The 15,174-nt window shown below is 38.4% G+C and overlaps 1 protein-coding gene across 1 annotated transcript; it reads left to right on the forward strand.

Annotated features, from left to right (window-relative positions):
- The first annotated feature begins 441 nt into the window (after positions 1 to 441).
- On the forward strand, positions 442 to 12,899 carry qdpra (quinoid dihydropteridine reductase a). Its single transcript, XM_058650631.1, has 7 exons — positions 442 to 603; positions 691 to 783; positions 1,789 to 1,885; positions 3,017 to 3,157; positions 5,834 to 5,942; positions 11,077 to 11,160; positions 12,260 to 12,899. The coding sequence occupies exons 1-7, from the start codon at positions 520 to 522 to the stop codon at positions 12,360 to 12,362; spliced, it is 711 nt and encodes a 236-aa protein (XP_058506614.1). The 5' UTR covers positions 442 to 519; the 3' UTR covers positions 12,363 to 12,899.
- Positions 12,900 to 15,174: the final 2,275 nt, after the last annotated feature.

A 15,174-nucleotide genomic window follows, 5' to 3' on the forward strand; every position in this document is an offset into this window, starting at 1 on the left:
ATATATACTGTATGTATATATATATATATAGACACTTAGTCAGCAGTGGGAATAACTGACCTTTAAGGAGAACTGTGTTATACCTATACTTTATATTATACATGGTAATGTATGGTATAGCATTGTTATGATATGCAATCATCTTGGTGTTTGCTTTTTCTTCAACAGTTTGTGTAAATCAGTTTAAAATGTGCTCTTGCCACAATTTACAAGTTTTAAAACTGTGTCCACATTTCAAAAAGTTAAGGAACGACTGATACATGAGGCCACTCCAATACTACTGAGTATGTTTTAAACCGCATGTGTGAAACTCAACTTTATGGTTTATTTTTACAGAGATGGATACAGTCTTCCTACAGTCTTTGAACGCAGCATCGGTTCAACCAACTTGTTGCAGCAGCAGGGAAACGCCCCCTCCTCCTCCTCTTCCTCCTCCTCCTCCTCCTCCGTGTGTATTTATGTGTGGAGCTCATTCTCGGCCACTCCACTCACTCTTCACCCGCTGACCACTACACTGACATGGCCGCTAACCGGGTAATCGTTTACGGAGGCAGGGGAGCACTGGGCTCCAAGTGTGTCGAACATTTCAAGTCCAAAGGATGGGTGAGTGGAAGCTAACGTATGCTAACAGCCGCTAAAGTAACAAGCTAACTGTCTTTGTGCGTCATTCTGCGTGTTTACTCTTCACAGTGGGTCGCCTGCATCGACATGGCTGCAAATGACGAGGCGAATGAAAACGTGATAGTAAAAATGAGTGAATCTTTCACTGAGCAGGCAGGACAGGTGAGACACACACACACACACACACACACACAGAAATCAGAGCTAACGGGCTAGACTAACTGTCAGCTGTGAATTTGACACAACCAGCCTATCAAGTAAAAAAAGTTCAAGTCTGAGTCGAGTAAAGAATACATTTAAATCATTATCATTATTTTATTTAAATGTATTACGCCGGTTTAGTGTCGCTTTAAGTTAATGCTGCGTTCAGGGTCCCATTTGAGTAGAAGGTGGAAAAGCTGTAATAAAGTACCACATCCACTCATCTGCAAACACTGTTTATTATTAAAGTGTATTTTTTTTTTACCAACTTAAACTGAAGAAATGTAGAATTACACTCACATTAATTGCTTGAGAAAATACTAGCTGTGGATTAAGTGAGTAATTGAACTATTGCAGTCCTCACCGCACACCAACATTCTATGCATATGTACTGTATGTTTATATTTGAAATAAGCAATTAAATCAAACTTTAAGGGACGTCATTTAATTTGACTCCATTAATGAAGCTTACTCATCCTCCTAAAAAAACATGATTTTATCAATTTGTGTTTTGGTGTTTTTATTCAACTACAGTAGTTTATTATTCAGTTTTTTTTATTATAAAATTGATTATTATTGCATATTTTAAGATCTGATTCGCTTCCAAATGCATGTAGTAAAGACATATTCTTAGTCCAACTATTTTAATCCCTTCCTTGTGACTTCACTCACATGTTTTGCAGCTGTCTACAGTTTTGAGTCTTAAAACGGGGACTTTTAACCAGACAAAACACAAGAAATCACATTTTTCTTTTGTGAAACACATTACAACTAACTATTTATTTCATGTAGACAGCTGAAAGTGCTTACACTGAATCTCCTCTTATCTTTTGAATTGAATGCAGCCCAGAATCACATGCAATAACATTTTCCCACCTGCTGTGTGAGCTGATCTTTTCAACAAAGCCCTGAGGCTTTATGAAAAGATCAGATTATGATGGCAGATATCTCTCTTGTTTTGTGCAGGTGACGACGGATGTGGCCCAGTTGCTAGGAGAACATAAAGTGGATGCCATCTTGTGCGTCGCTGGAGGATGGGCCGGAGGGAAATGTAGTTCCAAAGGTCAGCGTTCAACCGTTTGTTTGTTACAACATTAATCACTTATTACCCAGAAGTAGGTCATATCTAATTTTGAGGACAACCTCAATAAATGTTTACTTTATAATTACTGTAATTCAAGGATATAAATTCAATTGGATAAAAAACATAGATAAGATGGATATAATATATAAAAAATGTATATTAACTGTCTTGTAACAGATTGATAAAGCTTTAAATTTAAACTCATAAGCACAGTGGCCTTTATATTCTGTCATCTGTGTCGTCAAAAATGTCTTTTATTGATTCAGTAGGACTCTGGAAACTAAACAAAATAGCATTTTGGATTTTGTGACCTTTTATGCCCTTAAATTTGTATCGTATTAATAGAAATCTGTATGATTGAAACATAGATATGAAACACAGTTTTAATTGTTGCAATATATAGTTATAGTATAGTTCACTTTGAGTCTTACACTCATTTTTTGTGGCATTAAGTTTGGAAAAGCAGGAGATTTCTGGTCCCTGCCAGGATAAAATTATGCTCCTATTTCTCTGTCAATGTAATTTTATTTTTTACACTGTTTTATGTGTAGGTTAAAGAAATAAAACGTAGCCTGTTGATTTGTGAGTTTACACGTGCAAAAAGTTACGTTAAGCTACCAGACCACTTGTATGTAACAGCCAAAATAAGAGGGTTGTTGATATCCTCATCAGAAACTGTAAAGATCTTTCTAAATATTGAACTATTCCTTTAAAAGCCAAACATAATATTGTGATTTATCGACTAATGCATCTCCTTTTAAAGTGGCAGTGTGTAACTTTGGTCAGGCTCTGTCTGAGGGAGCATTTGTGTGTATACAGCAGATGTGCGTGGGTGGGTGGGGACAAGAAGTGTTTATCCTGTCAAACTGGTCAACAACTAGGTTTTTTTGAGCAGTAGAATTCACTGTTCGTAGGTTTGTGTCGCCGTCGCCTCCAAATGTGACCGAGCGACACAAGATCTAATCACAGCTATACTCAGAAACACAGGGTCATGTGGAGCTTAATCAGCAACGTGTGACCATGAACTCATTCAACAGTGTTTTGTAGTTCGACAGATCTAAGGCTGAAGATGAGACTCCCCTTTGTCATAGTTTTGCTTGTCGTTCTCAGATTTATACAAAAACACAGACCTGATGTGGAAACAGAGTGTGTGGACTTCCACTATCTCCAGTCACCTCGCCGCTCTGCACCTGAAACCAGGCGGACTGTTGACTTTGGCCGGAGCTAAAGCAGCGCTGTCAGGCACTGCAGGTAAGGCACACACACATCTCTGTTTACCTTTCTCGTCACGGTGACCCGGTTCATCCACGTGTCGCTCAGGGTTTCAGGCAGACTTTGATTTACTGGAGGCCACCACTGCACATATGTCTTTGTTGTCCGACCTGTCAATTCCATTAATGCAGGTCAGAAAAGGCACCTCAGGGCTTTGACCGGGGAATCGACATCCTGATCAGACGTGTTGATAAAGGCGGACACATCGGAAAACGGTGTCAATATAATGGATCCCACAAACAAAACGAGCACAAAAACCAGGGGAGCTAATGAGATCACGGGCAGCAGTGGGATTCAGCGGTTAGGGAGGCCGTTTTCAAAAACACAAAAATCTATCATTTTATTCTCAAAATGGCCCATTTGTCCAACAGCAGACGTGTTGTTTTGTGTCCTTGAGCGACAGACCTGCACACTCTCCCTCCTACTCTTGTTTAGAGTTTGTTAGTGTTTACAATGTAACTGACCATGAAAATCATTGAGGAACATGAGGAACATGAGGAAAAGCTAAGAATGAATACATTTATTTATTGATGCAAATGTATATTGCACAGTCTTTTACATAAAGAAATGTTTTTTTTTTTTAGTAGATCGTAACTTAAATTGCATATTAACATGTTTTAGTTTGTGGCATAATTGTCATCTATTTCTATCTATCTACTCACCAAATGTATATATTGCTACGACTTTAATTAATGCACAGTTTGGTTCGACTATAAATGCAATTTGCTATAGACAAACTATACAAGAACACAACTGTAGAATTAAATTTATTGTATTTTATAGTAACAAGTATACAGCTGGATTTTATTCTGTTATTGACTGTGATTTCTTACCATGGAAAGCTGGATCCAGGACTCAAATAATGAGTCAACAGATTAATGTATCGTTTATGGTTGTACCTGATTATTGATCAGCAATATTACTTAATTACTGCCATCTGACCAGCTTCTGTGGCAGCCACGGAGGTTTCAGTGTGATGTCATGTGGCGTTAAACGTCCCAAACAAACCCACTGCCCACCTGCTTGTCTCTAAGCCAACTGTGTGATGGGCTGAGATTCAGCTCCACAGCCGTATAAAACCCCTGGCTCAGCAGCCGGCACCCGGGCCCGCGAGCTCATTGGCTGCAGACTTAGCAAGCGAATGACTCAGCATTTGTGTCTGTACACAGACATTATCCACATGGACTGAGGGGTGTTAACACCACTGAATGAGACCGGATCACCTCATATATCCGTGTTTATTGTTCTCCCGTGACAGGGCTTCAATTCTTTTTAAAATAGATGTTTTATTTTTCACCAGATCATAGTTATTTGGTAAAAAATATAAAAACTTTAAGGCATCATAAAAATGTGAAATAAGTAGCCCTGAGAGATAACTTTTCTTTCTTGCATTCTTTGATTAAACAAAACACATAAAATATTAATTTGTAAAATAAGATTTTCTTTTTATTCCCATTCTTAAGATACCAATTTGATTAGTTTCTGATTAAATTGATTGAATTCATTTAGAGATGTATCTGTTCCCCATATTTGTGTGGTTTTGTAAGAGATTTTCACACAATTAATGCTGCAAGTTGATACATCAGCTCAGAAAAATCTAGGTTTTGTACGTCAATATGAATGTTTATTATCGAAATTATTATTAATTGACCCCAAACTAGTTGCATTAATGCACTTTAGTTGATATATTATACTGTCATAGGGTTATAATTCAACTTGAACCCTTAAAAACCAGTTTCAAATTCAAAATATACAGCCTAGAATCACATTCGATGGTTTGAGAGGGCGAGGTGAGCGCAGCGCGGCCTGCATTCATGCACTGACGATGAAGGACACGTACGAACTATACGGTCCTCCTGATTGGACAGTCACGACACTGAAGCATCTAAAAAGTGTTGAGTTAACTTGCCTGAACAGAGCAACATGTGCTTTTCGTGCTAAAACGTGTACAAATGTAGTTAATATATTCTCAACTGTCTTTCACTGTTTGTCCAATTGTCCCCTAATCATTACGCACAGTGACTGAGTTGTATTTAATGAACAATCTGGATAATTAAGGCGCATATTGACAAAATCAATTCGGGCTCTTTAAACTGCAGCCTGCGCCCTTAAATCATGCTTCCCTTAAGAGAGAGAAAAAGTCACGGTTTTGTTTTTGCAGAACAACTAAAGCTTGAATGAAAAGTCATGTCACCTCCCCTTGTTCCTATTGGCCAGTTCTACAACTTCTAAGCCTGTCATGAGGCGGGTTTAAGAGGCGTAAACAGATGCTTGGCATTCTTTAGGAGAGCCATTAGGATGCAGAGGGAGAAACATCAGTGTTTCCAGATGCTGCAACTAGAAAACATGATTTAACTCTGAGTTCATGTGAGACCGACTTCAGAAAAGTTTATTTTGTATTTCTCAGACTGATTTGTGCATTATTTACACCACAGTGCGTTTTAGCTTTGCTGCTGTGCCAGACTTTAAAAAATCTCAAATGTTACCTCCCCCGTGTTCACTGATGTTCGTCCACTTGACCTCTTTCCACTAAATCACCCGTCCACTCCTGTGCACAGCGTGTGAAGCATTTAATGAGCTGTGTGTCTCTACCTGTGCTAAAAATGAATGAATGAATGAATGATTGAAAGAATGTTTTCCGTCTGTAATCCTCAGGCATGGTCGGCTACGGCATGGCCAAAGCTGCCGTCCACCAGCTGTGTCAGAGTCTCGCAGAAGAGAAGAGCGGCTTGCCGGCAGGAGCTGCTGCTGTGGCGATCCTACCGTGAGTACTGCGTTAGAGCATCTGCAGCACGTGTGACATGAAGTTTGTATAGTTTACTAGGGTAGAAACAATCACTCGACTATTTTGATAATCGATTCATCGGTTTGAGTTTTTTTTTTTTTTTTTCATTATTAAAACAAGTTTCCTGATTTTATTTATTTTATTTTTTAGCTTCTTAAATGTGAATATTTTCTGGTTTCTTTGCTTTAAAGAAATCATTAAAATGGAATCATTTTGGTTTGTGGACAAAATAAGACCATTGAGTCCAGGTCCAGGTGTGTAGGTTAGTTTACATCTTGTCCTTGAATGAAGGATGATGTACAGCAGTATTCTGGGTTATTAATCAGTAATTGGGATAATTATTCTATTTATGTAATCTGCTTTATAACTTTATGGACATTTACTTCTGTACTGTTACTTCTAGGAACTTTGATAAATGCTCACTAAAAAGTCACTAAAACCTTATTTTTTCATGCAAAAGGTTGACAAAGTTGATTTGTGTGTGTGATTTAATTCTGTTTATTATTTTTACTGTAATGTGCAAATTGCATCAACAAACCATATAGGTTATTAATTAATGCTTTATGACTCGACATAATAACATATATGGTTTGCTTTTTATCTAAATGAAGACATTTTATTTCATATTTTAGCAGATGTGGAAACAATTTGGCTCCATGTATTTGTTATGGACCGCTCTGATTTTCACAGCTCATAGAGAAACCCATGTCAGCTGACCTTTACTCTGTTATTCAGTCCCCGGAACTGCAGTAATACAGCAAATGTTCACGTCTGCTGCGTAACTCGCCGCTTTTCCTATCGTCTGTATCTGAGTGTTTGACACTCGAGATGTGAGTTCCTTCTCCAGGTCGAGAGGCAAACTGAATAAATGAATAGTTTAATTCATTTCTACAGATTGGTCTGAAGGGTGACATTCATGTGACACTTGTGTAGTTTGTAACCACTCTTTTACAAGTGACATTTAACACACTGATGCAGCTTTTCTTTATGAAGTGCTTTTCATCACACAGTCTTCACTGACTGTGTGTGTGTGTGTGTGTGTGTGTGTGTGTGTGTGTGTGTGTGTGTCATATATTTTGTCTTTTTAAAAAATGCAATGCAAGAATGACGCTTGGGCCAATTTATTAAAGGAATCTATTTAAAAAATGAGGTCCTATTAATGTAACAGAGGTTAACGACCTGGAGCAGTCGTAAAAGCTGAATCATAAAAAGACTGAAGTGATAAAAGCAGCAGGAGAAGAGATGAAATCACATTTTTCATTTGAGCTCCTTTGACTCTCCTTGTTTCAAATCCCTCACCTCGGGTGAATTAAAACATTAGACGTTCAAAATGGCTTTTGAAAGTCTTCATTTAAAACCGATCTTTAATTCAGAGGGAAGTCACATCCACGGGATTTTAATTGAATGTAAAATCAGCTCCTCTGTGTTTGACCTGCCACCTGCACTTCTGAAAGTAACAGAACACTTTCTCAAAGACACCAGAGTCTGTCTTTCATTTATTTCTGCAAAGACGATTATTTTTTTATTTTATTTTTTTAGGACATGATGTGCCACATGAGTGAGAGAAGCCACGGTTCATAAAATATAAAGTATCCACATTAATGTCATAATTGATCTTGGAATATTTTCTACACTCAATCAAGATTTCTTTAAAATGACTTTTTAGTAAAGTTAAGAAAACATGATGAAATCCTATACCACATATAAACATTCATCCACTGGTGCTTTACATTTATATTTATAACCATAAACTCATTCCTCTGGAACAAAAAGGGGGAATAATTAAATGTAACCACTGGGGTCACACACTCTGTGTTTGAAGCCACAGCTGGACCACAAGCTCTCTCGGAGGCAGTTTCCAGCTGATTTCTGACATCTAAATGCACTAAACAAACACAAACACATCAGTCAGACACACACGGAGCCCCTAAACAAATGAAATAATAAAAATAAGTTAACGTACGACAAGAAAACTGAATAAAAGACATAATTAACAAAGCTACGGCACAAAACACAAGCCATGAAAAGGTCATAATCTCTTCCCTGTAGTATCACAGCAGCAGTGAGTACACAGGAGCGCCCATATAGAAACAAGTGCCCCCTCTCTGTTGGGTAAAACAACAGACGGCGAAGATATGTGTTATTGAATATTATTTATATCTCTCAAAAGTCCAAGCAGGAGGACATCGCTGCATCTTCAAGGACAAAACTTTAAAACTAAACTCGTTCCTCCAGAGCAATAAACGTTATACAGCCGTCTCACAGGCCGAGTGGAACGTGTAAAAACAAGACACAAAAGAAGACGCACAACCTTTTAAAAACCTCTGGAGCCTCATCTGGATCGAGGCACTTGTTCACCGTTAGTTCTCTGCTCATGTTTTATTCTCTCTCTCTCTCTCTGCGACTCTCTCTCTGTGTTTTTATTTTATTTTATTTCATATTTCTCTTGTAGCCACACGTTGTGCTCCGGGTCGAGATGAACTTGCAGCTCTTTATTTACTGCAGCACAGAAATATTACACACTGCGATGCTCCTGGAGTGCTGCCTGACTAAAGCCTCAACCCTTACCTTAACCATAACCTGTTAATGCTCAACCCTTAACCAGTTCCTCAGTAATGAGGTTCTGCCTCATGAGACCCAGGTCAGTCCAGAATTGGAGCTGCAACTAACGATTATTTTCATCATCGATTAATCTGTCGATTATTGGTCCATAAAATATCAGAGAACCCTAAAAAAATGTTGATCGGTGTTCGTCAAACCTGGAAATTATGATGTTCTCAAATGTCTTGTTTTGTCCATAAACCAAAATGATTCACTTTTGAATGATTTCTTTGTGATCCAGAGTAAAGAAAGGAAGATAATTGGAAAATCAATTGGAAATCTTGTTTTAATCATGAAAAAAGCTTCAAACCGATTCTTCAGTTATCAAAATAGTTTCAGCTCTATCCAGAATACTGTAAACCTGGGGTTAACGCGGCCTATGCTAGATTATTCCAGGGTAATAATCCAGGGTAAACACATGTTCCTGTTTTAGTGAGTGAATATACTGTGTAAATACAATCAAAATCTCTTTACACACGAGGGCTGTACTCCGGCCTCCTGCACTGACAAGATCGCTGTTTCCGTGGCAGCAGACGTCACGCAGCGGTAACAAATGCGAGTACACACAAACGCGCTCCTTCTGTAATGTCGGGTGCGTAAGTGCGAGGTGAAGATAAGCTGCAGGAAGGAGCAGAAGATGGATCAGGCTGCCAGTTTCACCCAGGACGTCTGTGGCCGTGCACATGATCTGTGTGAGACGAACGACTCGCGCCGCAGCCTTTTCATCACGGCCTTCTCTTCTCACCCCCACTGGCTGGATTTCAAACCCCATTGTTTTTGCACTGTCATCGTGAGGCGCTTGGAAATTGCCTTTTTGTACGGGGTGGAGGGGGGTGGGGGTGTTTCTTGCTCCTGCTCTCTCTTTGGTCGCATTTGCCAACAAAACGAGGCAGGACTGCCTCTCCAGCTCGCTGTCACATCTGTTCACCATTAGCCCCATGACTTGCATTTCTGTTGCAGCCTCTGCCCCCCCCCACACACACACACACAAACCCTCTAACATCGTATACAACAACACTGCAGCAGTGTAGCGTTCTCCTGCAAACGCCAGATAATGGGGATTATCACAGCGCTGCAAAGTCAACTTTAAAAGGATGTTTTATCACAACAGTGCCTCTTTGTGATTATTGTTGTTCTCGGTTATCAGATTGTATTTTACATTTGGGCAAAGTGCAGAAATACAGGTTTAAAATGTTTTCAGAGAGTAATATTTGTGTTGAAGCTAAAATAAGTTTGTTTTTTTACATTTTATTGACACTATAGAGGTGTACAATCAAGATGAATGGTTACAACAATACAGTAGAGTGTCTACAATAAAGCAGTACAATACGACTTTATTCATCCCCATGTGGAAGCCCAACTTTCATCTTGACCAATGGTTCCCAAAGACTGGGGCGGCACCCACAGAAGGGTCACAGGAGATGTTTTTTGATTCCCTGAAACAAATTTGCAGAATTTTTGCAACTTTTTGGTACAAGATTTTTGTGTAAATATTTTAAATAACAAGCATAAAATTAATTTTTAAATAATTTTGTTTACCATATTTGCTCTTGTCGTGATTTATATTGTGATTTTTGGGTCACGACAGTTTGCCATCTTTGAAAAGTGCGTCCACATATAGAAAACTGAATCATTTACTCCAATATTTAACTGCATTTTTGTTCTCAGAAACAAAATCCTCGTTTTGTCCAACCAGGTTTTCATGTATGTTTAGTTTATATTGTATTTCTTATGGAAAACACTGTAGATAATTGCACTGCAGTGCAGAGAGAGACACCGTTGTTCAATAACTGGTCACTTAAGTGAAGAAAATTGGGCACTTTATTGGGTCTTTATTTTAAGAGAATGCCTCTTTTTAATCTTGTATAATGATGTTCCTTTGTGTTGTTTGTCTTTTTGTGGTGCATGGTGGCATTGTACAAGGACAATAAAGACTATTCTATTCTAAATATGTATGTGGGCCAATAGAAAAACTCAAATGGGATCAAAATGACCACATTCCAAGTTGAGTTGAGAGTGTTTTATCAGCATGTTACTTGAACCGTAATCGCTGTGAATCTGAATAAATAACTGGTAAACATTGAGTTTAATCAGTAGAATTGCTCAACAAAGCCACAGCATGATCACATGTGAAAGATTGAGCTGCTAAAACAATGAAACAAATTTGTCCCCAGTTTAATTCTTAAATGTTTAGATCAAATCAGCTCCGTTCACAAAATGACAGAATTCACACGGCCACAAATCACTTTAAGCAGCCAAAGATGCGTCTCAGTGTAACAATGATTTAACAGAATAACAGTGACGCATGTGTTGATGCTTTCATCAACACATGCAGCTGCTGCTGCTGCTGCTCTGTGTCCACATGGTCACGTCCCCTTTTTAAATGATGCACTCTGATATTTGAAGACAAAGACAAAAACAGATTTGTGACTCAAATGTAATTTGTCTCTGTGTGTGTGTGTGTGTGTGTGTCTGGCTTCATACTCTTGCGTCATCTGCTTTAATTTAACAGGGTTACCTTGGATACGCCGATGAACAGGAAGTTCATGCCTGACGCAGATTTCGGGTCCTGGACGCCGCTGGAGTACGTTGCAGAGTAAGTACTTGTGATCATCGTGGTTCCGTTTATAGCTAAAAAAAAAACAACTTTTTATTTTTAGGGTTGAGTTTAATGTCAGCTATTATTTTAATCACATAATTTTTGCTTAAATTAAGTAAGTAAAGCAGGATTAGGTTTTTCACCCAGTTTAGATAATCCTGAAGGAAACAAATGAACAGAAACAACCTGTGGAGGTTTGAAGCTTTGGGGAAATTAAGCTTATTTTTACTTTTTTTACTTTTAACTCCTTTTACATTCTTGTTTGTTTAATACCTCGTGTCTAATCCGCAGCATAATTACTTTGTGAAAATCATTATTCAACATTCAAAAAGGTTTGTTACGCTAGTTAAAACGATCGCTTTTTGCAGTTATGATACAAAAACTACTCCCTTTATTTGTTTAGTGAAGATGATAATAATGATGATGATGATAATGATGATAAAAATAATAATAATAATAAATGACTGAAAATAAATTCTATAATAATCCAGAGAGGCAGCAACATTTGCCTGAATATAAATAAGGGTTCATGTGTAGTTACAGAATAAATAAATGTATGCATAATTCCAATATTTCCACGGCGACTGTACACTGAAAAAAGTCATCTTTAACTAATCCAGCATAATCACTGTCGTCCTTTTAATCCAAGATGAAAATGCAATTGTTGATATTTTTTGAGTCATTTTCTCCCTTGTGACTCAAACTCACACTGTAACGCGATCAGATTAGAAATCGATGATTAATCTCTTGTAATACCACGGCGTGTGTCCCTCCAGCATATTTTCCCCCTTTTTTTTTTTTCCATTCCGTCATAATTTTATGACAGAAAAAAATACAGTTATGCCTCATTCTCTATTCCCACTGGGAACTATTAGTCACTTTAAGTCGCCTCTTTCCTCTCCTCATGTTTCATCTTTACTGTGAAATCCACCGTAAATTCACTCCAAGCGTTTAAGCCACGGAGAAGGAGGAAGAGGAGGAGGAAGAGGTGCTTTTTACAGAACTGAAATGTTGATTTAACGCAGCGATACGTCGCATATCCTGGTCACTGGGTAAAATAAAATCACCTAAACTCATCTTTTTTTGTTTTTTACAGCACGTTTTTCAGCTGGGCCACCGGCGTGCAGCGGCCGGCGTCGGGAAGCCTGATGCAGCTGATGACCTCGGGAGGTGAAACCCAGGCTGTGGCAGCGCCGTAGACGACAAAGAGTGGAGGTGTGGACACGGTGATGGGTGTTCGTTTAGGGAGGGAGCGAGAAATAATGATGGATGGACGCAGGGAGGGGGGAGAGAGGAGGAAGAGGAGGAGCGTAAGAGAGATGGGAGTGATGAAGAGGGTTGGAGGTGAAGAAGAGGGATGGCGACATAGTGGAGCTAAATAAAAGGGGGTAGTGGAGGAGGAAGAGGAGGAAGAGGAGGGGGAGGAGAGGGAGACAGCCAGATGGGCTTGTTTTGGAGGAGGAGAGGAGGATGAAATTTGAAATTGCAGCCTCACAGCGCCATCTAGCTGCACAACACTACACTACAGTTCTCCCATTTGTGGAAGACAATCAAAGCTGATTGTTGTGTTCAAAAAAACTCACGTTCAATCTTTCACAACAAAAGTTTTCAGAATAATGAAGTGAAGTAACTACAGTGCTAATGTGTTATTATAATAATTTTTACGTGTCTTTATGCTGAAGCTGCGTGTGACGACAAAGTGTGAATCTTTATTATTAAACAGTGTTTTTTACTCATTTACGTGAAATCTCTAGATGCGATTTTTTTTTTCTTAGCTATGATTTTATTTGCAGGTTTACGTGCGTTTAAGTCGTGCTTTGTTTAAATATTTCCTGTGTAATAAATAATAGATGGAAAATGAGACAGTAATGAAAGGATGACGCGTTAAAGATGCGTGAACCGTTCCACCTCGCATAAATTACACCTTTTAATTGTCGTAGAACATAAAAAAAAACAAAGTGGAAAAGGATTTCATTGGAATTTTTTTATTTGAAAATGTGAAGACGCCTCAAAGCAGGTGGTAAAGGACTCCGCCCCCTCATTCTCAGCCCCTTCATAACGTGATTTTGTCTGACGTTCAGCGCCTACAGCGTCCGTCCTGTGTGAGATGTTTCTGAAGGTCCTCAGAAAAAATATAAAAATAAATCCGCTGTCTTCTCCCAAACGTACAATACACTTTAAAAGTGCTGCGGCCTCATTTTGTGTTTGTCCCCGTCAAGACAAAGTGTCCTTGGTGTCCACGGTGTGTTAAAGGGTGCCTTTTTTGTGTGTTGTAACTGTGTCAACATTCACAATAAAAAAAAAATGAGTGAAAATAAAAGATGGATTTGAGGTTTTCAAGTTCATTCCTCATCACTTCATCGAGGCCGTTTGTTTTAGTATGTATAACATACGTCAGAGTTCACTCATGTTTTCTGTCTCTCTGCTCTTTCATCACTTTCTCAAATCGGAGGTTAAAATACTGCACGTGATGATTATCAGTTTTTATGATGCTGCAGAATGACTCTCTTCCCTGTAAATGTCAAACCCGCGGCTCACTGTAGTCGGCCTGTGGAGAGTCTATTAAGCAAATGGTTCTCCACTTTCACTTAGAGTGAGAGTTATACGAGTGCAGTCGTGACTCGTGACCTTGGAAACTGCTGCTAACAAAACCAGTGGATGGTTGAAAATAGTGCATTGCACAATCTGCCAAATAATTTAATGATGTGTTTTAATCCTTTTTTCCGTATACAGAGGCTATAAGAATGTGTCTTACATCCTTGTTTTCAGCACAAACTATAGGCAATATGATCTATAATAAACACACCTGAGCTGAAAGTACTAAAGTCTTTAAAAATCAGATTGAATTTGTGAAATTTTGGAAATGCGTCACATTTCAAAACAAAAGTACAAGAAAAAAAACTATTCTATTTTTGTCACTTCTGCACAAATCATAACTTTGTCTCAATAACATATAAGAATATAGATAGATAGATAGATAGATAGATATGTACGTATATATTTATGCAAAAAAAGGAAAGAGTTGGGGGTTTCTCTTAGTTTATATTTTCTTATTTTCACCACATCCTATTTTAAAAAAAAAACAACAAAACAAATCCAACATAGACGCTGAGGTTAGACAGACACACACATATTTATCTATGATAAACTGTTGGCTGTCATTAAAATAATTTAAGGCCTCAGAGTTTTAAAAACTGTGTTTTTTTGTGTAGTGGAATTAATCGACACTCCCGAAATACACATAAAAAAAAGATTAGTTCTCTGATTTCATCCTCTTAAATGTGAATATTTACTGTTTTGTTTGAGTTAACTGGTTGTATTTGGTTTGTGGAAGCTACAAGACGTTGTTGTTTTGAGGTGTGGAAAACACTGCACCACTGTTTTCTTGTCATTTATGCACCAAATATCTTATTAATTAACTAAAAAAAATCCATTCCACTGCTTTAGTCATGAATTACAATGATTAGTTCTCTGATTATCAGTCTCTTAAATGTGAATATTCTCTGGTGTCTTTGCACTACAAGGGCATTTGAGGACGTTGTTGTTTGGAGGTGTGAGAAAACACTATCCCTGTTTTTTTTGTCATTTTTTATGCACCAAACATCTTATTAATTAATTTAAAAAATCCATTCCACTGTTTAGTCAAGAATGAAAATGATGAGTTGCAGTGAGTATATGTAACAGCCACTAGATGGAGCTCTTTAATAAGTCTCCTGCACTTGCTGCACTGCACCTCCTGTGCGTGCGTGCGTGCGTGCGTGTGCGCGCATGTGTGCGTGTGTGTGTGTGTTAATCAAGTGGGAGTTAATACTCGGTAGATGAACACTACATACACTGTAAAAAAAAAAAAAACACATAAACACACAAAGTTAGAGCCGAGCTCTTTAGTATTCACGCTGCTGCTGCTGCTGCTGCTGCTGCTATTGCTGCTGCTATTGCTGCTGCTGCTGAGCGTCCGGGCCTTTCCTTTCCACCTTGGAAAATGCAAATCTCCACAGCAGCGACATCTGG

The sequence above is a fragment of the Solea solea genome, chromosome 14 (genome assembly GCF_958295425.1).
Source record: "Solea solea chromosome 14, fSolSol10.1, whole genome shotgun sequence".
NCBI classification, from domain to species: Eukaryota; Metazoa; Chordata; class Actinopteri; order Pleuronectiformes; family Soleidae; genus Solea; species Solea solea.